Below are 24,685 nucleotides of genomic sequence, written 5' to 3' on the forward strand. Positions count from 1 at the left end.
TTCGCCTCCATCGAAACGCGGCCACCGCGGCCGGGTTCCACTCCGGGTACTCCGGCTCAGTAGACGGGCGGATCTCCGGATTCGCCTAGTTCTCCGGGATCTCCTAGTCATTGGTGGCTGAACACGAACCTTGGTTGTAAAAGAAGGGAAGAGTTCCTATAGAGTGGTTAGCATTGCCCCACCTCTACTGAATATGCCGTGACTCAGAAAGAGCCTTTTGAACGGGCGCGGCCCGGTGTACCGCACAATGGTTCCCTTGAAGTCAATCTCGTGCTCACATGCCTCGCAGTGTTCCGTCATTGCGCTTCCTTCCCTGTTCATTTGTTTGACCTCCGCTTTGTGCTGCTTGATTCTTTCGGCGAAGTTCTTGGTCTCGCCCACGTATGACGCCGAGCGCTTCGAGTAGGGGGATCTTGTATACCAAGGCTTTGTGTGGAGGTAAGCACACGCCACATGCTTTTATATAACAAACGGCACGTCACGTGATTTCCACCAGTTGCGAGAGTGCCGTCGGCTCCGCCCGCGCAGCTGTGGCGAGGCGCAACGATTCGCGTGGCATGACGTCAGAGCCAAGCCTCCGCCCCTCCCGGTTTGAAGGTGAAATTTCACAGCCATATGACCTTGAGCTTTGTATGGGAGGAGTATAGCTTTCGCTCCAGAACGATGTCTTGCAGAGAAAAGAATCAAAGCAACGACGCAACATCCAGAGTGTGGAGCGGAATCGAGCAGCAGTAATGTTTTCCAGACGGCGTGATCCATTAGTTAAACCTTAGTGACGTTACAGATGAACAAGTAATAATGCATTGTATTAGACAATGTGCCGCGTATAGGCAGAACCTAATTTATTTAGCTTATTTTGTGCGTTGAGCGCCAGAGACTTGATAAAGAAAGTTGTGCGATGGCGTTGCATTACGCACCTTTCGGAACTTTCGTTTGGCATGCATTATTTCGCAGCGCTAGTCCTGATAAATCGCTGAAAATGTTTCGTACTTACCATTTTAGTATTTTAGCTGGTAAAGTAAACAGTGTTTGTAAAGGTGTTGGACAAGCGCGAATGAACTGTTCTTTAGTTGAGTGCAGGTGGGGGCACACTGTAACGTTGATGACAACACAAAAAATGCTACCTTTTCACGAAATATACAAGCAGAAACGATCGGTGTACATACTTTCTGAAATATCAAGCAACTGCAGTAGATTTGCTGGACATTATTTGAATAGAGACACTGGTCTTTCACTGTTGTAGACAAAAACCACGGACAAATTATGCTAAACAGACACTTTATCACCATATCTTGAAATTAGGTAATTATCCAGACATTCTCGAGATCGCTGGAACCCGTGGAAATCTGCGAACCTTCAAACGCTGAACACACTCTTTTTTTTACTTTAAATAATATCCAGATGGTGACTAAAACAGATATGTAATTGCAATGTTATTGTGTTCTGATTTTTTATTTATCTACGAAGTGTCATGTGTAATTCTGTATGGTGATAATTGTTGTACCTTGTTGTATACTAACTGTCTACATGTATTTTGTACCCGCTGCTGTTGCGCAAAGTGGGGCCAGGCCCTCGTCAGGAGACCAATTACTTCTGTTTGCCTTGCCCTACGGGTAGTGCGATGTATTGTCCATACAATAAATTATAAATCAAATCAAACAGCAGACTCCCTTTACCGCGATAGGGGTAAGTATTTCGTTCAGCGGAGAGCTTCATTGAACTCTCAAAACTGCGTTCAACCTTTCAACTCTCAACTGAATCCCGAACCACCTTTACAGGCTGGAGGTGTCCGAAACTTGTTTCACCCCTATTTGTCCCCTCAAGTTTGACCTATTTTCTTAACTTCTGAGCTTCCGCATCGGCGCGGTTCGTTGCAACCTTCTCAGGCCTCTCTTAAATTTTATTTATTTATTTATTTCATAAATACTGCCGACTGCCCTTTGGCGGTCAGGGCAGGAGTGCACAAAGGAAAAAATTACAAAGTGGTAACAACAAAATAACAGCGACAAAGGGCGATTACAGTACGAGGACAAAATTCAATAAGACCAACTGGAAGCAAAAAAAAAAAAAGTACAGGCAAATCATCCGACGTCAAACAGACTAAGTGAACAGAATAAAAACAAGGAAACCGAAATACACTGTTTACTAGACACGCTACTGCGATACATGAGCCGAAACAGCAGACAAGAAGGATTCTGAAGATACCAGGTTGGTGATATCGCTTGGCAGTCGGTTCCATTCGGAAATGGTGCGTGGAAAGAAGGAACAAGAATATGCTTTTGTTCGGCATCGTGGCATCAAGATAGTCCTTTCGTGTTTGTTACGGGTGGGGCGTGTTGTGTTGTATTGCATGTAACTCTGAAAATTCAGTTTTGTTTTATTATGTATGATATTGAACAACATTTTTAGTCGGTGCTGCTTGCTACGGGATTCAAGAGTGGGAAGCCCAGATCTGTTGAGCAAATCAGACACCGAGACCTGCCGACCATAAGCGTGGTAAATAAACCGGAGTGCTTTCCTCTGGACGCCTTCAAGATTTTTTATATCCGTTTTTGTGTGCGGATCCCATACAGCGTCGGCGTATTCGAGCACTGGACGCACAAGTGATGTGTATGCTGTCAGTTTAGTTTTGCTCGTGCAATGCTTTAGGCGGTGCTTTAATAATCGAAGTTTTTTGGACGCTGCTGAGACAATGGACTGGATGTGTACGCTCCAGTTCAGGTTGGATGTCATGGTTACCCCAAGATATTTCACCTGAGTCACTGAGTTGATCGGAAGGCCATTGATTTTGTATGTGCATTGGATTGCAATCTCAGTTGACTGCTGTTCTGCCTCCATTAGATCCTCATCATATTGATCAGACAAGTGTTGAACAGACTGCTCCACCTTTTCGACCATGCCCATCGAGAATAAAATAAGTAGCTTCATGTTAATTTCGACTATCCCGCTAAGCTGGGCTTCTTTTTCTTGCGCAAACTAGCGAAAGTTTTTCGCCCCTTGTATCTTACGAGATGATACGTTTGGCATTACCATTTTTTTTTCTCTTGCCATCTAAAGCGTTAAAAGCTAATTTCATCACGGCAATGCAGGGGCTACGATAACACAAGTAATCACATAATCACATCCGCAGCATAAAAAACAGTCATTATTCAGAAGCGCCTCCTTACAAAGCAAATACACATCGGAATATTACACAGATGAAATGTACTCAAAAATACAACCACTCAGGAAGGAAAGCGGTTGGAAAGATGCAACAGCAGCAAGCACAGAAACGAGAATTTTAAAACAAAAAAGCGTTCTCTGAACTCGTGCCAACCTGCAAGATTTGGGCGGCCAGGATTAAACGCGTCGCCGCTCGTATCACCACCAGCGTTCAGCAAATGTCACATGTGTGCACATCCTTACATACTGCCCACTAAATAAGAGCAGTGTCATTTGTTGCCACTGTTAACACTACGCGCTAACATCCCGGCTGCTTTCATTCCGTACGTAACCAGACGCGGATCGTCTTGACATAGCACGGCTACCGGTCGACGAGCAAACCGGATTTCAAGCCAGTCTGCTCGATGCACGCAAGGGCTCACTGTTGTTCGGTTCCGGGAGGGTGCAATGCTACACGCCAGAAGAAACGCATCCGGGATAAGCTCCGGCCGCCTGTATGCCTACAGCCTCTCGCGACACTGCTGGGTGAAACTGGCGCAGTGAACGAAGTATTCTGGTGTCTCCACCGGAGCAGACGCACGGCACGTGTCGCTTGTCTCAAGTACGCAACGCAGCCTACATCCTCCTGGCCACACACAATGGCCGCGCACTCGGAAATCGAGCCAAATCGCGCAGTGGCGGCGTGTCACGGAAGGTGGTGCTAACGAAGAAAATACGGTATTTTTGTGCGATGCGTAGGTTGAGGAGCCGACGGATGCCCTGGTTCATCAGTGCGCTCACGTCCCCTAATATGTCTGGAGGTCCCTAGGCTGATTACCGGCAGAGGTGAATTCACTGCGCCGTTCGTTGTCTGCGACACCGCAGTGACCTGGCACCCTCTTCGATCGAATGACACATCAGCGGTCACTGCTTCCCAGACTGCTGAAGCTGGCCCGGAAGTCGCACAGGAGGCCGCATAGGGGCGTTTGTAACGTGCGCCGTGTTTCCCAGAAGGCATTGAAGTTGGCCAAAGAACCGCCGCATGTGGCTGCGTCCAAGGCGCTCCATCACTTTGATACGCAACACGAACTCGGCGGTTAAGATTGCCCTGATCTGAAGGTGTTGATCTTCTTTATAATAAATTCTGGCAACTTGCCCGTATCCAGATCCGCATCGATAACAGCAAGCATGCACAGGTTTTGCAGCGTCGGTGCTAAGTGCAACACGTGTAAATCCGTCAGCTCCACTTCCTCCTCGTAAATGTCCTCCAGATACTCTTCCTCCTCCAGGATGGGTGGTGGTCCGAAACCACCGAAGACCAACACCCTTTCTCCGAGCACACTGCAGGAGGCCGAGTGTCTTGCAGACGGGCCTGATCCAGTTGGCGTCACTTTAGTCCAGCGCGACTTTTCAACGTCATACTTGTGCATATCTGTGTAGTGGGTGTTCAACAGTTCGTTGTAACCACCATAGATGTACAGCTCCCTATCGTACACGAAGGCAGCGTGACACTCGCGTCCCTCCGGGGCCACGCCTTGCACCTGTGGGCGCACCCACGTCGCAGTGGTCGTTTCCAGATAATATAAGGAATTGTCATAACGCACGTTGGGCTGTGAGCCGTCAAGGTTGCCACCCCAAACGTACATGCGGGTTCCGATAGTGGTCGTCGTGTGCCAACAACGCCCATCTGGGGCCACGCCGCTGGTCGGGACACGATGCCACTCTAGGGTCTCGAGGTCCAGAAAGTGCACAAATTCCGATGAATCTCTGTGGAAACCTCCAAAAATGTACATTCGCTGACCAACCACGCACGCCGAGTGGTGGATGTCCGCTCTCGGCACTTGGCCGCACACCCCCGGGCGACTCCATGTCATGGAAACGGTATCGAAGCGGTAGAAGCCGACTGGGCTTAAGCTTTCTCCGCCCGACAAGTAGGCGCAGTGGCCGTAGGCTACAACACCGCGGCCCATAATGTTAACCGGCACCTCTTCGAGAAATGACTGAGTATGTATGAGATTCCAGCGGTACGATGTAGGGTTGAAGGTGCACACGTCGATGAGGTAGCCCGAGATTTCATCACTGTCCGGGTAGCAGATGTCGAAAGAGTCGAACGAGTAAACCTTCCCTTGGATGGTGACAGCCGTTTCGCAGACACCTTCCAGAATACGGTTTAGCCGCACCGTCCACATCTTTCGATGGCAACCAGTTCTTACAAAACGGATATCTGGCCGCTTTCTTTGCAGCTATCGGCCAAGCGCTGTAATCGGACCTAGTAGACGTTGTTTGCTTTTCTTCGGGCCTTCTTTTCACAAAGTGAGCTGCTGGTGCGCCGTCTGCAGGAATCACAGGCGTGGTCGGCTGTGTTCATAGGCACACGCAAAGAAGAGAGGAGGAAATTGCGATAGAACGCTCTCGTCCGAATTGGTACGAGGCGAAGGGATACGGGTTGCACAGTGGGCGAAACATGCGCTTGCGAGCGCCACACATTTCGTCTTTCCCTTTACCTTTTTAAGGACACCGTCACGTGTGATGACGTCACACACCAGAAGTAATTGGCAGATTGACTAATAAACATTTTGTGTGGCTGCTTTTGTATGCTAAAGATATTACGGCTCCTGTACACTTTGAAGTTTTTTTAGGCTGACGGAGAATTTCGGCCGTAAGTGCAGTGTCCGCGAAAATCTGGCTCGACGTGCGTGTGAGGCCAGAAGAAAATACGAACAACAGGGCTAGGCTTCCATTAGTGCGGGCGACAGGTAGTTCGTGCTCTGGCCGCTGCACGGGAGCAGCAAGTCAACGTGCGGCCATTGCAATAAGGGATCAAAGCGCTCGGAAAACTGGCCGCAAACGCGATGCGCGATGAAGTGCGCAAGTCTCGTCTCTCTTCCTAGTTTGGTGACTTTTTTTTTTGTGCTTCGCCTTTTTACGGAAGAAAATCCTCACATCCCGGAGTCCATACGAACGTCCCGCAGTTCTTGAGCAAAACAACGTAGTCGCAAGCCTTAAGCCATGCGTGCCTCACAATTTGTCGTCACATTCCTCGTTACAGTTCACTCAGTTTGAATGCGGAAGGACTGCAAATGGGGCGTGTTGTTAAGGGTTCATACTCAAGCAGCACGTACAAGAGGATTGAACAACGCAGGCAGATAATATATAAAGATGTTTTTTTTTGCAATAAGGTGTTTGTCTGGACTAGTCGGTACATGGTACTAACTGAAGGCAACAGCGCACGAAGGACGGGACATAGAAAGAGACAAACACAGCGCTGTTTTGTTTTTTTTTTTCCTTGCTAAACTAAAGAAGAAAAACGTGTCCAGTGGTTCAAGCACAGCGCTTGCTAATCACTTCTCTGTTCAATAAAGAATTCCACTCAACAGGTGCCGTGTAAAAGCAATGCAGTTTATCAAATACAGTTCTTGCTGGAGGATCCATTTATCAGCCGTAAAGTTTGTTCTAAAAAAATAGCCTGAAAGCCGGCGAAAATGTACTAAATAACAACTCTTGTACCCGACTATTTATCTTCGCATGTGCGCGAATGTGAGAAGAAATCGAACTAATGAGTAGTGCAGCTAAAAAGATATACATTAGGGCAGTTTTTATCAAGCAGGATCAGCGCGGGTGCGAGATTAGAGAGACGTGTCGCATCAGCGAAGCATTGTGGAAGAGTGTAATCAAGAGTACAGTGGCTGTGTCCGATAAAAAGCCGTCTTTCATGCATCGCACTTGTCAACTCGGTTTTGTTATCCTTGATTGTGAAGTTATGTCATTTTCTCCCTGGGTATCGCATACTGTTGTTAACCAGCGCTCGTTCCGTACGCTTATTTTCCTCCACGTACGTTTTTGTCTTGTACGCTCTGCTTTTCTTTTTGAAGCATTATTTCTCAGAGTCGTTCTGGCCTCCGCTTCGAAATTTCAATGTATGTGGTGGTGGTGGTAGTGGTTTTATTAAAAATAATAGTAAAAAGGAAGGAAAAGATTTTTGCTAGCCCCGGCATCTGCCATCGATACTGAAGCACTTGAGCTAATGTATGTCCTGCCGATTTCATATTTGTTAAATGATTGGACACCACTCGGAACCTATGCCATCTGTCCTCGACAAGTCAGGTTAGCGCACATCTCGAGCTTCGTAGTCTGCTTGTCCTCTGCAAGCAGAAACGCAAGCAGCAGACGTTTATCTGCAGATGACGCGTCGTCTGCAGCAACTTCGCCTTTGGAAAAAGCGATAAATGAATGCTGTCCACGATAAAAGGAAACAGCCGAGGAACATGAGCGCTGCTGTTTCAGTTTTCTGTCAAGAACAGCTACCAGCACTAAGCAACCAGGCAGCAGAGATCAGCGCGCCAGAAGTCGGTGTCTGCACGAATTGCCGCGGTGTGGACGCTGGAGCGATATTGTCGCGTTTGTCGCTAAACGTTGGCGTTTTGTTTGTTGATTACTACACATGAAAAAATTACTTGTGAAAAGTAATTTAATTGAATTAATAATTACTATCCTGCATTCACGTGTATGTAAGTAAACTACACTACCAATTACTGCTTCCAAAAAAATAATGAACATACATTAAATACTTCCCAAAATCAATTAATTACTTGAACATTCTTTGTGAAGCTTATCACATTAAGAAAAAAGAAGACTGGATTAGCGATCCGTCCCTTTCCCTTTACACAGCCAAGTATAAGTTCCTGTGCTCGCGTCGTTGCTAACTTGTCGCGAATAACTTGCCTATATATGATTTGGGAAAGGGTGGCCAAAGGCATGGGTATATATATATATATATATATATATATATATATATATATATATATATATATATATATATATATATATATATATATATATATATATATATATGTGTGTGTGTGTGTGTGTGTGTGTGTGTGTGTGTGTGTGTGTGTGTGTGTGTGTGTGTGTGTGTGTGTGTGTGTGTGTGTGTGTGTGTGTGTGTGTGTGTGTGTGTGTGTGTGTGTGTGTGTGTGTGTGTGTGTGTGTGTGTGTGTGTGTGTGTGTGTGTGTGTGTGTGTGTGTGTGTGTGTGTGTGTGTGTGTGTGTGTGTGTGTGTGTGTGTGTGTGTGTGTGTGTGTGTGTGTGTGTGTGTGTGTGTGTGTGTGTGTGTGTGTGTGTGTGTGTGTGTGTGTGTGTGTGTGTGTGTGTGTGTGTGTGTGTGGTTTTATGGGGGTTTAACGTCCCAAAGCGACTTAGGCTATGAGAGACGCCGTAGTGAAGGTCTCCGGAAATTTCGACGACCTGGGGTTCTTTAACGTGCACTGACATCACACAGTACACGGGCCTCTAGAATTTCGCCTCCATCGAAATTCGACCGCCGCGGCCGGGATCGATCCCGCGTCTTTCGGGCCAGCAGCCGAGCGCCGTAAATATATCGTTCACCCAATTAATTGTTCACATTCATGCATTTATCACAGTCATCAAAGCGCAGTTGCCATAATCTTGTCCTTAAAATTTTCCACATTGCAGTTTGAGCGTATTATTTTACTCTCATTAATATTTCACTCATTAGTCTGTCTCTAGTTCGTTCAACTAAATACCGTGTTACCAATCTTCAAATTAAGCATCGACTAAGCGTCGACGTCGACTCAAAATAAATCTCTGTCTAAATTAATTGTTTCTCAACTTTGCATTTTACCTCTAGCAACCAAATACGTTTATCTTTCTAAAATATATATGAGCGTGGTTTCATTAAGAATAAAGCAGTTGTTAGTGTAGCGCCTGTCCCTGTGTTTCTCCCTTCTTCGTGGATTGTCTAGTGTTCGCGCTCATCGTTCGCCATATGAATTGTTCACATTCATCCATTTATCACAGTCATCAAAGCACAGTTTCCATATTCTTGTCCTTGAAATATTACTGGTTGCAGTTTACGCCTGTAATGCTACTTTAATTGGTATCTGACTCATTAGACTGTCTCTAGTTAAATCTACTGAATACCGTGTTACCAATCTTCAAATTAAGCCAATACCACGCACACATCCATCACTACATCATAAACTAAAAGTCCTTTAACATGCTTCCGGGTACCCACCGGTGATTCAATGGGTACAAGCTTTCCCCTGGTCTGGTGCTCGGCTTATTTAGTGTGAAATGCTTGGGAAATGGGTCTTTGACCCGACCTTGAGAAAAAGAAAATGCCTTGTGTCACGGCGCTCTTTGGACTTAGATGCCCTTGCGCCATAAAAATCCATAATCATCATCGCATTTTCACCTGGCTGATACCGAGTCTAAGTCTGCCTAGGGCAGGTCCATGTGACATTATCTATGGTCGATTCACCCTTACACCACGGACATTCGTCTACGTATTGTGTAGGGAAAATCTGTAGAGTTTATCAGGCATGTTACACGACAGCGCGAGAATGACGGGGAAAGCTGTCGTCACACGGGGCACTCTCGCATGGAGCACACGACGGAGATGGCAGCGCCACTATGCGGCCCCGGAGCCGCTCCGCTGACTGAAGCCGTTGGCCGTGTACTCTTGAAAATGACTACGTACTTACGTATGCCCGAAATCGGAAAATGCGCCTAGAAGTGCTACTGCACTTTAAAAAAATATATTACTCTGAAACTACGCCAACCTGCAATATTTGAACGCAGGGATCGCACACGTGGCAGCTCGCATCACCGCCACCGTTGAGGGAATTTCACATGTGTGCACATCAATACATACTGCGCACTCAAGAAGTGCAGTGCAGTGAGTTGCCACTGTGTCACACCCGCTGCACGCTAACAGCCCGGCTGCTTTCATTCCATACGTAACCAGACGCGGATCGTCTTGACATAGCACGGATGCCGGTCGATGAGCAAACCAGACTTCAAGCCCGTCTGCTCGATGCAGGCAAAGTCTCACTGCTGTTGGGTCCCGGGAGGGCGCACTGCTACACGCCGAAAGAAACGCCATAGGGTAGTCCCGGTTAAGCTCCAGCCGCATGTATACCTACAGCATCTCGCGACATTGTTTTATGAAACTGGTGCAGTGAACTGACCAGTGTTCTGATGTCTCAACCGGAGAGCAATAAGTACTTTTGTTTGGCGAGTTGGTTCGTTTTGCATCAAAGGAATACACTTGCTCAAAAAAACGCAGGAAGAAAAGAAACGTAGCGCCAGGACAGAGCTCAAATTTCCAAACGTTTTATTTTTGGGACAAAAGCTGCATTTATACCCGAGAAAAATCACAGTCATCGGTGCTATCCGGAATACACACGCGTGTACTGAGTCAGCGAAAGAACCCCCTGGTAAGATATGAAACGGTCACGTTTCAACGTATCTAAAGAGCAATCCAAAGGTTCTTTGCGGCTCTTAAAAAGGTCGCAGATGAAGATGGTGCAAGAACTACGCTCACAAACACAAACACATGCACGAATGCATGCGCGCAGACACCCAAACACACCTACACACACTCACATGCACACATGCAGAGGTAACAGCGTGTCTTAATAGCAAGCCGAGTAATCTAGCTAAATACCCACAACAACGCAAAAAATTCAGTATACTATAACAGATAAACAGCAAGCTAAAAAATTGGAGGGGACATACAAGCTCAGCCCTGATGGCACGACACGGTATCGTTAATGAGTTGATGCTCATATATACGGAATTGGTGATTCTCAACTTTGCATTCATGGCTCCCTGCAGTCCTCACACCACTCCTTCCGCAATGGTGCACCGGTTAAGGAATGCGCCACAGCCCCGCGATGGTGGGGCTGGTGCGATCCAAATTTCCCTTGCCGAGACACCTCTCGCGATTCATCACCAGTTTAACATCCACCTGAAACGGCGGTAAGTTTGCTCACAATTCGGTGGACAGGTTGTTAGGTTCTGGTTTTATGGGGTTTAACGTCCCAAAGCGACTCAGGCTATGAGGGACGCCGTAGCGGAGGGCTTCGGATAATTTCGACCACCTAGGGTTCTTCAACGTGCAATTACATCGCACAGTACACGGGCCTTTAGCGCTGCGCCTCCATCGGAAGGCGACCACCGTGGCCGGGATCGAACCCGCGTCTTTCGGGTTAGCAGCCGAGCACCGTAACCGCTGAGTCACTTCAGCGGTCCCGTGACTTAGGCGGCCCAACTAAGCTGCTTCTCCGGCTGGCCACCTGGGCCACCCTACGCCACCGAATTTTTCTCTCACAACGCCAGCATTTTGGGTAACGGGGTTAACGCTGTCGAGTTAAAACAATCTCTGTGAATGTAACTGAATATGCTAGGCAAAAGCAGCTCCAGCCACAAAAACAAAGTCAATGAATGCCACGCAATACACGCAAATAAGGCGACAGATCTCACATGTCCATCTAAAAGGGTTGTTTCTTTGTTCAAGCAAGCACGCCACGTGTCGCTTGTCTTAAGTCCTTAACAGAACCGCCCTTCTCCGGGCCACACATAATCAATGCGCACTCGGAAATCGACGCGCATCGCACGTTGGAGGTGCGTCTGGAAGCGCGCCGACGACGAAAACAGGCTATTTTTGTGCGATTCGTAGGTTCAGGAGCCGACCGAGGATTTGGGGGGATCAGTGTGCGCACGTCCAGCAGTGCAAGCGGAGTTCCCTCGAAGGTAGGCGACGTGCAGCAGAGTCACGTGAATTCGCAGCCCCGTTCGTTGCCCGCGACTACGCAGTGATCGGGCAGCCTCTTCTACCCAATGACACATCAGCGTTGCGCGAGGCGCTCGATGCGCTCCCGGATCGCGCACAAAAGCTGGAATCCACGTTCACTGTTCTCTAAGCTGCTAAGGCTAGCCCGGGAGGGGCACAGGTGGTCGCATCAGGGCGGTTACAACGTGTGCCGTGCTTAGCAGGAAAAAAAAAGTAATTACTGCCGGCCTAAATACAGACATTAAAATCTTCACATTAGACACCGCACAACCACATGTGGCTCTGTCCAAGGCGCTCCACCACTTTGATGCGGAACACGAAGACAGTGGTTAAGATTGCCCTGATCTAATGGTGCTGATCTCCTTTATAATCAAATCTGGCAACTGGCTCATATCCAGATCCGCATCAATAACTGCAAGAATACAAAGGTTCTGCAGCGTCGGTGCTAAGTGCAACACGTGCAGATCAGTCATCTCCTCTTCCTCCTCAAGGATGGGTGCAGGTCCGAAACCACCGAAGATCAACACCCTTTCTCCGAGCACACTGCAGCAGGGCGAGTGCCTCGCAGACGGGCCTGATCCAGTTGGCGTCATTTTAGTCCAGCGCGACTTTTCAACGTCATACTTGTGCATATCTTTGTAGTGGGTGTTCAGCAGTCTGTTGTAACCACCAAAGATGTACAGCTCCCTATCGTACACGAAGCCAGCGTGACACTCGCGTCCCTCCGGGGCCACGCCTTGCACCTGTGGGCGCACCCATGTTGCAGTGGTCGTTTCCAGATAATATAAGGAATTGTCGTAACGCTCGTTGGGCTGTGAGCTGCCAAGGTTGCCACCCCAAACGTACATGCGGGTTCCGATAGCGGACGCCGTGTGGCAGTAGCGCCTAGCCGGGGCCTCTCCGCTGGTCGGGACGCGATGCCACTCCAGTGTCTCCAGGTCCAGAAAACGTACAATATTCAATGAATTCCTGTCGAAGCCTCCAAATATGTACATCCGGTGACCCAGCACACACGCCGAGTGGCTGATCTGCGATCTCGGCACATCGCCGCGCTCCTGCGGACGACTCCATGTCATGGAAACGGGATCGAAGCGACGTAGGCCGTTCATCCCTGGGCTGTCGTGCCATCCGCCCCACAGGTAGGCGCAGTGGCCGTAGGCTACAACGCTGCGGCCAAATATGAGAATCGGCCCATCTCTGGGGAGCAACCGAGTCTTCCGCATATCCCACCGGTACGATGCGTGGTCGAAGGTGTACACGTCCAGGTTGTAGCCTGAGCTTTCATCATTGTCCGAACGACTGTAGCTGCAAGAGTCGAACGAGTAGGTCTTCCCGCTGACAGTGAAAGCCTTGTCGTTGAGGCGTTCTGGAATGCCATTCACCCTCACCGTCCACATTTTTGCGATGGCAAGCGGTCCTTACGAAAGATAAATCGGGCCTTCTTTCTGCAGAGCTATCGGGCGCACGCTTGAATCAAACCTGATAGTCATTGTTCGCTTTTCTTCAGGGCTTCGTTTCACAGGATGGATGGATACGGCTGAACCCTTTACATCGGGCGGTGGCTCAAGCCACCTAGCCATGTCTTGTGAAATTTTACTCCTGTCTTGCTTTTAGCCACCAATCAGACAACCTTCGCTTGGTTACTTCTAACCTCTTAAAATCCACTTTCCCTTCACTATCCCTAAACCCCAATGCCTTGGGTAAGTCAGCCCCGCTGCCTTCCACTGTAGGGTGAAGCCCTTTACAGAAAAGTATCAAGTGTTCAGCCGTTTCCTCCTCCTCTCCGCACGCAATGCACAAAGTGTCTATCTCCTGGTACCTGACTCTATACTTCTTAGTCCGCAAAACTCCAGTCCTGGCCTCAAACAACAAAGAACTTCCCCTACAATTATCATAGATATTTTCTTTGACAATTTCCTGTTTAAAGGTCCGGTATGTTTCTAGTGCCGATTTCGTCAGCATCCCTGTTTTCCACAAAGCTCTCTCTGTTTCTTTAACCTTTTTCTTAACCGTGAGAGCTGCTGGTGCGCCGTCTGCCGGAATCGCGGCGTGGTCGGCTGGGCTCATAGCTACACGCAAAGAAGAGAGGGGGAAGAAGGCTGTCGTCTGAAGAGTGCGAGGCGAGGGTAAACGAGCTGCACAGTAGGCGGTGCGTGCGCATGCGCGTGCGACACTTTTCGTATTCCTCTTCACCTTCGCTGAGCGCATCGTTCTTTGTGGTGATGTGAAACGTGAGAAAGAATTGGCCGCCTGTCTAATGAACATCTCGTCTGATAACTTTGCGTGTCACAGCTATTGGGGCCCTGTCCACGTGCAGTATTTCAAGGCCGGCAGGACATTAAGAAGGGAAGAGCAGAGTCCGCGACGACCGACAGTTCGACGTGCAGCTTAGGTCGTAAGAAAATACAAACATCACAGCTACGCTTCCATAGCTGCAGCCGCGAGTTAGCTTGCTAAAGCACATCGGGAAATCTGGCCGCATACGCGCAACGCGGCAAAAACGCTCATATCCCGTGATCCAAGGGCGCGTGCCGTCGCTGTCTAAGCAAAACCACGTAGGCACGAGCCGGAAGCCATGCGTGCCGCGAATTTCGTCTCTGCAGTTCCCGTTACAGGTGGTATCCGTTCTGTCAGTTTTAATGCAAAACAAATACAAGTTGGGTGTGTTGGTAAGGATTTATACTAGACTTAAAAGAACGCAAACAAAACTATGGAACACGAAGGACCGATTTAGTGCTATTGTTCTTTTTTTTTATCCTAAGCCAATATTTAAAATGTGCCCAGTGGTTCAAGGGTTGGTGCTTCCTTATGGATTGTCGGTTTAGTTAGGCATTTCATCCATTACAGCCGCCTAAATCCAATGCAGTTTATCACATACCATTTCCGCTCCAGGATCCACCTATCAGCCGCAAAATTTGTTATAAAAACGTACCCCTGAAAGAATGAAGTTGTGCTAAATAACGGCTCTTGTGCCCACCTGTATACCTTTGCATGTGCGCGTATGTGAGAAGAAAGCAAACAATTAACGCGTGGCGCGTGAAAGGAAAAACATTACAGGGTGACTTTTAGCCACCTATATTGGTGCGTGCGTCAGATTAATCCAGCCCACAGTCATTTGGGCTGGATAAAAATTTGACCAACACTGTTCCCACTTCGAGTTATTGATCAATTCGCTCTCGCCTTACCATGCGCTAGCCGTTCCCGTTAGCTCAGTTAGTAGAGCTACTGCTCCGGTGAAGCGGCGGTCTCGGGTTCGAACCCCGGATGAGGGCGAATTTTTCTTTAACTAAAGAAGTTTCTGTGGAAACTGTATAGGTTTCTTTTGCAGCCATACGGCTGCGCTTGGGTGGATGCCATTGGGTAATTTGCTCCCTTGTCCAATAAAGACGTGTTTCTCGTGCACCACATTTGTCAACATGATTTTTTTCCTTTAACGTCAAGGGTTTTTTTATCCTGCAATATCAATAATAATTATAATTGGTTTTGGGGGAAAGGAAATGGCGCAGTATCTGTCTCATATGTCGTTGGACACCTGAACAGTGCCGTAAGGGAAGGGATAAAGGAGGGAGTGAAAGAGGAAAGGAAAAAAAGAGGTGCCGTAGTGGAGGGCTCCGGAATAATTTCAACCACCTGGGGATCTTTAACGTGCACTGGCATCGCACAGCACACGGGCGCCTTAGCGTTTTTCCTTCATAAAAACGCAGCCGCCGCGGTCGGGTTCGAACCCGGGAACTCCGGATCAGTAGCCGAACGCTGTAACCCCTGAGCCACCGCGGCGGGTCCTGCAATATCAACGTGTGGCATTTTGCCCCTCATTAAAGCAATCTGTAGTCAGTGATCGACCCGTAACCTCGCTTTCCTGGGTGGTTTCGTATCCTACAAGTTAAACTCTTGCTTGGGCTAGTGGGTTCATGCTGGTCCTGTCGTTTGTGTTCTACTTTTGTCCTAGTTCGTCGCGTAGTTTTCATAACATCTTCGTCATCTACCTTCATTCGATTGCTCGACGGTTCCAAGACCATTTTTGTTTACGTGCCACCGCCTTGTAAAAGCAGATCTCTGCGCTATGCAAAACGCCATTGTGGAGGAACATGATGGTTTAGGCCAATTTGGGTCTCTAAAAACATACCATAATACACAAATGGTCTTGTTTTTAGTTGTTGAAACGTGGCCAATACGCTATGAACTCCATCAGCGATACCGTGCTCACCCAAAAAAAATGCTAAGAAAATGTGTACGGTAATTCTATGGGAAGCTCTTCGTTGTTCGAGGCCGAAACGGGAGTTTTGCGGACTAAGACATATCTAGTCATGTACCACGATATAGACATTTTATGCTCTGCGTGTGGAGAAGAGGAGGAAACTGCTGAACACATGTTATATTTCTGTAAAGAGCTTCACCCTGCAGTTTAAAGCAGCGGGGTCGATTTATTCAAGTGAAGGAAAAATAGATTTTAAACGCGTAGAAATAACTAAGCGAAGGTCCACATCACTTTATTTTCCTTAAAGACCCCTGATGTGGCGTTACATAAGGGGTGGGTTTACATAGTGCAGGCATTCACAGTAGTTGAGAATGTTGACGGGAAGGATATGGTGGGGAAGGGCATTCCAGACCGTTGCTGCTCGTAAAAAAAATGATTTGTTAAAAGAGTGGCATGAGCATGTGGACGTAAAACTTGGAGCCGATGACGGATGCTAGATTATCTGCGTGGTGGGAGTGCGCATATGTAGTGTTTCCTCTAGTAGTGGTGAATAAAAGTACTTGTGTAGCTGGGCAAGGCTGGAGATGCGACGGCGAGTTAAATGATTAGACAGGTTACCGGATTGGTGGCTAAAATGAAGACACTGAGAGTGAAACTTCGCGATTCATGGCTAGGTGGCGTGACCCACCACCCGGTTTAAATCTATAATAATTGTAAGGGAAGCTCTTTGTTATTCGAGCCCAGGACGGGAGTTATGCGGACTAAGACAAATCGAGTCAGATACCATGAGATAGACACTTTATGTGTTGCGTGTGGAGAGGAGGAGGAAACGGCTGAACACTTGACAGTTTTCTCTAAAGGGCTTCACACTACAGGGGAAAGCAGCGGGGCTGATTTATTCAACGCATTGAGGTTTAAGGACAATGAAGGAAACGTAGATTTTAAGCGGGTAGAAGTAGCCAAGCGAAGGTTATCTGATTGGTGGCTAAAATCAAGACACGAGTAAAATTTCACAAGTCTTGGCTAGATGGCTTGAGCCACCGCCCGATTTAATGGGTTCAGCCTTATCCATTCATCCATCCCCTCACCATGAAGGGAAGGAAATAATCGCAGGGCTATTGGCCCGAGTGGGAGCACTTTAGTCTTCTCCAGCACCCAGTAGATGGCACACCGTGTCTCCCATCGAATTCATATCTATATCCACGGTGATAGCGACCGAGTTTGCCTGTCGCGACCTTCACTACAGGGGCCGCCAACGGATGAGCTCGATGTGTACTATTCCCCGACCCAGCAAATGCAAGGCTGCTGCGGCTGAGCGCCGCCGGAGGCGTTGGCGCTGTCAAATGGAGACGGACCCGGTTTGTAGAGGACACCATTCATCGCTACGCGTGTTCCCTCTGCGGGGTGCTTTCCAGAAAAACACTGCTGCTGCCCTGCGCGCACGCTCTTTGCGTGGCCTGCAAGATCGACACCTGCCAAGTTTTTTTTTTCTTCATATCGCCCTTGTCAGCGCCGTGCGCTCTTCCCTCTTCTGTGTATGATTTGACCTTAATATGTGCATATAGTCATGTTTCTTCAGAAAATAAACAGTTGTTAGAAAGCGCCTTGCCCCGTGTGTTCGTCCATTTCCGTATTTTGATAGCGCTCACCATTACCTTCAAGGATTGACGCCGGAGGCGTTTGACATCTGGACCGGGAAGCCTTCGACGATGAAGAGTGCACGAAGAGTCCTTTCCCGGAGAGGAAAATCGGGAGCCTTAAAGTAAGTGTGCAGTTTCTGATTAGCAGTTTACTTATAATTTAACTGTTCATTTACCAAAGCTGTTGTGATAGGAGAAAAGTTTGGTTTGGTTTATTGGTTTTAACGTCCCAAAGCGACTCAGGCTTTGAGAGACGCCGTAGTGAAGGGCTCCGAAAATTTCAACCGCCTGGCGTTCTTTAACGTGCAGTGACGTCGCACAGTACATGGGCCTCTAGAATTTCGCCTCCATCGAAATTCAACCGTCGTGCCCGGGATCGAACCCGCGTCTTTCGGGTCAGCAGCCGAGCGCCGTAACCCCTGAGCCACCGCGGCGGAGGTTTACGTCAACGCATTGCTTTGAAAAAATTGAAAATTGTTTTTTGGGGAAAAAACAATTTTCAATTTTTTTTAACCCCCTCACCTCTTTCATTTCATTTCTCCATTCTGCCTGCTATCCTTATTTCCGCTGCCCCAGCTCAGGTGCGTCAGTATCGATGGCAGATGCCGAGGTTAATAATAATTGGTTTTTGGGGAAAGGAAATGACGCAGCATCTGTCTCATATATCGTTGGACACCTGAACCGCGCCGTAAGGGAAGGGATAAAGGAGGGAGTGAAAGAAGAAAGTGGTGCCGTAGTGGAGAGCCCCGGAATAATTTTGACCACCTGGGGATCTTTAACGTGCACTGACATCGCACAGCACGCGGGCGCCTTAGCGTTTTTCCTCCACAAAAACGCAGCCGACGCGGTCGGGTTCGAACCCGGGTACTCCGGATCAGGAGCCGAGCGCTCTAACCACTGAGCCACCGCGGCGGGTCTGATGTTTAGGGCTCCTGACCGTTTCAGGATGAATGGCCGAGTAGCCCAAAAGAAGTTATTACTCAGTTCATGCTGATATAAAACCATCGTTCTTTCACGGTGATGGTGACGGTGGCGGCGAGCTTGATAAAGGTGGGATCAGTTAATTGGCACTGCATTTCCCGGTAGTCTAGAGATTACATATTTATTTATAGTGTTTAGATGTAGCGGATGGTCAATGCATAGATTGACAATCATAAGATGGCCGAAAATTCAATATCTTTCGGAACTACTGCTATAGTAACTCCGGATGTCTGGAAGCACGTTTTATGCTCCACATGTGGTACATTTTTTTTCATGCTCAGAGTATCAGCTACAACTTTCTACTCTCAACCGAACGCTTAGCATCAAAAAGTTAATCCACAGATTTCAGTTAGCTGCTGCTAATTAACGCCTCTCACCTATTTTATGACGCTCAACTCAGTCGCCGCCATGTTCAATTTATCATACTATGTAAAAGACCACTTGTTTAAAACCCCTAATTTTCTTTGAATGCTATTCGTCTAAGTTGTTCCACCACAGCACAGGTCGTTATACTTCACGCTCCTCTGCCACAATGGATCTGCCCCTGGTTTATATGGCCTCCCGAAGATCCACAAGCCAGGCGTTCCAATGCGACCAATAGTGGATTTTACCCGCTCTCCCTTGTACCGGCTTTCAGGCTACTTGCACAAAGTTTTTTCGCCACTCGTTGGCAAGAGACCGACTTTCGTACGCAACTCCTTTGATTTTACTGAAAAAATACGCGAAATCACGATTGACAGCGACGAGATAATGGTGTCATTTGACGTCAGATCACTGTTTACCAGCGTCCCCGTGGATCTGGCGGTGGAGGTATGCCGTTCAGCGCTTCGGGACGACGACGGACTGAGTGCTAGGACACCCATCGATCCATCGGACCTGTTGAAGCTTCTGCAGTTTTGCTTGAAGAACACGTACTTCATCTTTCGGGGCACTGTCTACAAGCAGGTTCATGGCACTGCCATGGGAGCATCTATCTCGGTCACAACCGCAAACCTCACAATGGAAGCACTGGAAAGCCGCGCTTTGGCTTCGTTCGAGCCGCGCCCGAAGGTCTTCCTGCGGTACATTGATGACTGCTTTTGCATAATCAAAAAGAATGCCTTGGCTGCTTTCACGAACCATTTGAACAGCATGGAAGATTCCATCCAGTTTACCGTCGAGGAGGAGATTTCTGGCCGTCTTCCTTTTCTGGACGTCATGGTGGAGCGACGTGATGACCGCCTATTATTCAAGGTGTACAGAAAGGACTCGCACACAGGCCAATACCTTCACTTTAATTCAGTCCATCCTACGTGCCATTAGCGCTCCGTCGTTTCTACCCTCGTCCGTCGTGCGGAAAGAATATGCTCGAAACCCGAAGAAAAAGCCTCTGACATACGCCAAGTGCGACGCGAGCTCAACAATTGTGGCTACCCACAGCACTTCGTGAACGCTGTAATACAGCAGACAACGAGACCAGCTCAGCCCGTTCGCCTACCTTGCCGTGCCCGAGCTGCAATACCCTATGTGCCAGGCGTGAGCGAGTCATTGGCCCGCATTTTTCGCACCTACGATGTGCATATAGCTCACGTGCCTGCGTGCAAGCTTCGTCACGAGTTGGTGTCCGTAAAGGACAAGCTAAAAAAGGAAAAGTTTCCCGGAGTAATTTATAAAATCCCCTGCTCAGACTGCGATCACTCCTACATAGGTGAAAGCGGAAACTTTGAAAGACGGCTGAATGAGCACAAGAATGATGTCAAGAAAAAGAAGGCTTGTTCCAACGCACTGGCTGAACACGTTGAAAACACGAAGCATGATATCGCTTGGGAAGAAGCGGAAATTATCGGCCGTGAGAAAAACTGGATGTCACGCCAATATCTGGAGTCTCTGTTTATCCAGACAACAGATCAGACGCTCAACCGTAACATCGGCAATCTACCGCCCTCGTACGCTAGATGCCTGCGACGATTAGCACAACGTACTTAAGCTTTGTGTGCGAAATTTTTCCATCAGTGAACAAGACTTCCGTGTGGAAGTCGAAACGTCCTTCCATCTTGACAACACCTTTTGGTCGGCGCTTCATTATTTTCACCAATGTATTCACCCGACCAGACGAGATTTCGTCGAACCTTAGATTACTTTAAGTGGACAAGACATACGGTGATATTCACATTTCCTATTTTCGCAGTTACGTTCGTATACGTCCGCTGCAGCACAGTCTTGGAGGCGATCTTGTGTAGGGCTTTTATTTTTCAGTTTTTTGAACATTGCAGTGCGTGAGTCCTCTTTGTGGGAATCCAGAGGAAGCCGATTCAGGCTCTATACACTCTAAACTTTGTTTATTTTTTACGTTTGTTTACAATGTTCATTGGAGAAATAGAGTCCAGGCCTTCGTTACATTGCTACCTTGTCTAGTGTTCTGCGGCCCTTCGAAAAAGAGTGCGTCTTCCATGTAGTCGAATGCCCGCACTGTGAGAAGGATGTCCTTGAAACGGCATTGGGATTCTACGTTAAAGATTGTCGAAATTATTCCGGAGCCCTCCTATACGGCACCTCTTTCTACATTTATTCTATCACTCCCACCTTGATCCCTTCCCTTACTGCGCGGTTCAGGTGTCCAACCATATATATGAGGAAGACACTGCGCCATTTCCTTTTTCCAAAAGCCAATTATTATTGTTATTCTACAATTCGACTGGAAAGTCAGGACATTCATCTTCTATTGCTGAAGTTTGAAGAGTTCGTCGGCACATCAGCGTAGAAATCAGCATTGCTTTGAAATAAACAAAGGCATTCCTCGTGGAACTGTTCTACGACAACTAGCCAGCTGATATCAATGGAGAATCAGGTAAATAAACTCACGGAACAGGAGAAGTGATGCGCCGTGGTGGCCGAGTGGGTTTGGAGTTCCGCTGCTGATTGGTCGGTATCAGCGGCAAAAAAAAATCCAAAGCCAGTAGTTACAACTTTTTCAGTGCAAGTGCGCACTTGCGCACATGTGGATCCAGAAGAGCCTCTTGCTCTTCGGGCAACGTTTTCAGTGCGCACTCGCCTCTCGCACACATGTAGACTCGGCAGAGCGTCTTGTTCTTCGGAAGACCACTCCAAGGCTTTCTTATGACGATGACAGGCGTTTATCACAAACATCCTGTTGTCAATGACGCAGCAGCTCAAAGCATTACTAGTGCATTATCCTTACTGCTTTTCAGTCACTTGGGTTCAGCCCGAATCAGTGTGCTGTACCTGTAAATGCCTCCAAAGTGGTTTCGAAGGCCCTGGTTTCAAGTTCCAAAGGTGTACATATCTCCTTTGTGGACGAATGCAGAGTGGCAAAAACAACCAAAAGGGAGAGCGCATTCGACGTGCAGGCGCACCAAAACTGACGCAGTGGCCTCCAAGCAGCAGAGACTTGGCTTAGGCGACGTCTTCAAAAGGACCGCTGTCGAGGCCGCCCCTGACATACATATATACGCGCTCCCTATGGAACAGGCCGCATGACACTTGAGACATGTGGAAGCGTCTCCACGGGTGGTGACGAAATGCCTTTGCATGATGGTCAGGCCGAGAAGCCGCACATGCTGCGAGGACTCCGTCGTCCAGTCACCGAAGATGTATACAAGGTCGGTCAAAAGTCAGGGTCTGGTTTTAAGCAGCATATTCAGGCAGTTACGACACACCTAAAGCTCAGAATATCTTTACAAGACAGAAGAAGTACCATTATAATCTCTCCAGAACCTTGGTAACTTTATCGGAGTCTTAAGCACCCGGATATTCCAACGAAAAGCAGACCCTATGGCCTGGGAAGTTTTGACCAATCCTGTACATGCAGTGACCCACCAACCACGTTGAGCGGCCTTTGACTGGTGTAGACGAATCACCTTATACTCGTGGATGACACCATATCACAGTCTTGGTGTCCAGACGGCAGACGGCGTTATCCGATGCTCCGTCGTTCATGCCACCCCACAGGTACCCTCCATGGCCGTAAGCAACCAAAGTAGCAGTTAATCTATTCGGCCTGCCGTTCGGGTAGGGTATGTGTGTTCAGGAGATCCCATTGGTAGGACGCCGGGTCGAAGACACGTCGATTGGTTACCCTTGTAGTTCATCTTGTCGTTTATGGAGACAGTCCACTGGCTATCCCCTCGCGCACCATTCAGGCCTACCGTCCACATGTCGCCTCTATAGTTGGTGGCTCTCGGTGAAAAAAGCTGCATTTTCTTTTCGGCCTCTACAAAGTGGCGCACAAGTTGCAATTTTGCGATTTAACGCCTGTTGTTGTTTCCCTCCGTAAACATGGCACAGAACATCTGTGGAACTTACGCATTTTCTTCTTCCAAGCCTTTCATTATTTTCCTCGACGCTTATGATGCCATACTATGCGTCCTAAGGCCACCCACTTGCTCACCACAAGTTCTGGGGTATCGATTCTAAAGCGAAAAGTGCTAATAATTAATAACAATAATAATAATTGGTTTTGGGGGAAAGGAAATGGCGCAGTATGTCACATATATCGTTGGACACCTGAACCGCGCCATAATTGGGAAGAGATAAAGGAGGGTGTGAAAGAAGAAAGGAAGAAAGAGGTGCAGTAGTGGAGGGCTCTGGTATAATTTCGACCACCTGGGGATCTTTAACCTGCACTGACATCGCACAGCACACGGGCGCCTTAGCATTTTGCCTCCATTAAAACGCAGCCGCCGCGGTCGGGTTTTAACCCGGGAACTCCGGATCAGTAGCCGAGCGCTCTAACCACTGAGCCACCGCGGAGGGTGCTAAATTAGATATTTAGGACGAGAAGTTGCGGCGGGAGAGCCCATCTTATCGCCGTTGGTGTCTATCCACTAGAGCATGAGTACATCATCATCATTATCATCAGCCTGACTACGCCCGCTGCAAGGCAAATGCCTCCCCCATGTCGCTCCAATTAACCCTGTCACTTGCCAGCTGCGTCCACCGTATGCCTGCAAACTTCCTAATCTCAACCGCCCACCTAACCTTCTGCCGCCCCTTGCTACGCTTGCCTTCTCTTGCAATCCACTCCGTTGTCCTTAAGGACCGGCGGTTATCATGCCTTCGCATTACATGCCCTGATAATAATAATAATTAATTTTGGGGGAAAGGAAATGGCGCAGTATCTCTCTTATCTATCGTTGGACACCTGAACCGCGCCGTAAGGAAAGGGATAAAGGAGGGATTGAAAGAAGAAAAGAAGAAAGGTGCCTTTGTGGAGGGCTCCGGAATAATTTCGACCACCCGGGGATGTTTAACGTGCACTGACATCGCACAGCACACGGGCTTCATACCGTTTTGCCTACATAAAAACGCAGCCGCCGCGGTCGGGTTCAGTAGCCGAGCGCCCTAACCACTGAGCCACCGCGGCGGGTAGTATAGCAGGCAGAATAGATAGCGGGCAGAATGGAGAAATGAAATGAAAGAGGTGAGGGGGTTAAAAAAATGAAAATTGGTTTTTGGGGAAAGGAAATCGCGCATAATCTGTCTCACATATCGGCGGACACCTGAGCAGCACCGTAATGGAAGAGATAAAGGAGGGAATAAGCGAAGAAAGGAAGAAAGCGGTGCCCTGCCGAAGCCCGTTTCTTCCTCTTGATTTCGACTAGGATGGCATTAACCCGCGTTTGTTCCCTCACCCACCGGTCTCTTAACGTTACACCTATCATTTTTCTTTCCATGGCTCGCTGCGTTGTCCTTAACTCATAAATAAAAAATAGAGGAATCTTGTCTTCGATCGTGACCTCTTCTTTGTCCATGCCGCCAGACAGCGCGCATTTGGTGCATCGTGCTTTCCACTCTCTGAAGAACAAGTTCTCTCCCTAGGTCGTCTGCTTTTCCACTTATTTAACAAGTTTAACGCAAGTGAATATTTGGTATTAGCTCCATATGAAAATGAGCCGAGAATGTTTTTTTCTTACGTCGTCCTGAGAGAAGCGACATTCGTTCGACAAAATCCACACTTTTTCCATACACTAGCCGAGCCAGATACGAAGCGTCTATCTGCCGGCGTTTGCCCAGACGGTACACGGCGGTGCGGGGCGTCCTGTTTCGCCAACACGACACGTCGAGGCAATCGCTGTCCCTGTAAAAACAGAGCCCGCCCTCATTCTTGAGAGAGCTGCCAGCTCCTGCAAG

At 48.2% G+C, this 24,685-nt stretch overlaps 2 protein-coding genes across 2 annotated transcripts; both read right to left on the reverse strand.

The window, feature by feature from the left end:
- Window positions 1-4,238: 4,238 nt before the first annotated feature.
- LOC144107415 (kelch domain-containing protein 3-like) lies at window positions 4,239-5,330 on the reverse strand. Its single transcript, XM_077640404.1, has one exon. The coding sequence runs from the start codon at window positions 5,328-5,330 to the stop codon at window positions 4,239-4,241; it is 1,092 nt and encodes a 363-aa protein (XP_077496530.1).
- Window positions 5,331-12,066: 6,736 nt separating this feature from the next.
- LOC144107418 (kelch domain-containing protein 3-like) lies at window positions 12,067-13,134 on the reverse strand. The gene has a single exon (XM_077640407.1). It carries the CDS (start codon window positions 13,132-13,134, stop codon window positions 12,067-12,069), a length of 1,068 nt encoding a protein of 355 aa, XP_077496533.1.
- Between the last annotated feature and the right edge of the window lie 11,551 nt (window positions 13,135-24,685).

This window comes from Amblyomma americanum, chromosome 10 (assembly GCF_052857255.1).
Source record: "Amblyomma americanum isolate KBUSLIRL-KWMA chromosome 10, ASM5285725v1, whole genome shotgun sequence".
Lineage (NCBI taxonomy): Eukaryota > Metazoa > Arthropoda > Arachnida > Ixodida > Ixodidae > Amblyomma > Amblyomma americanum.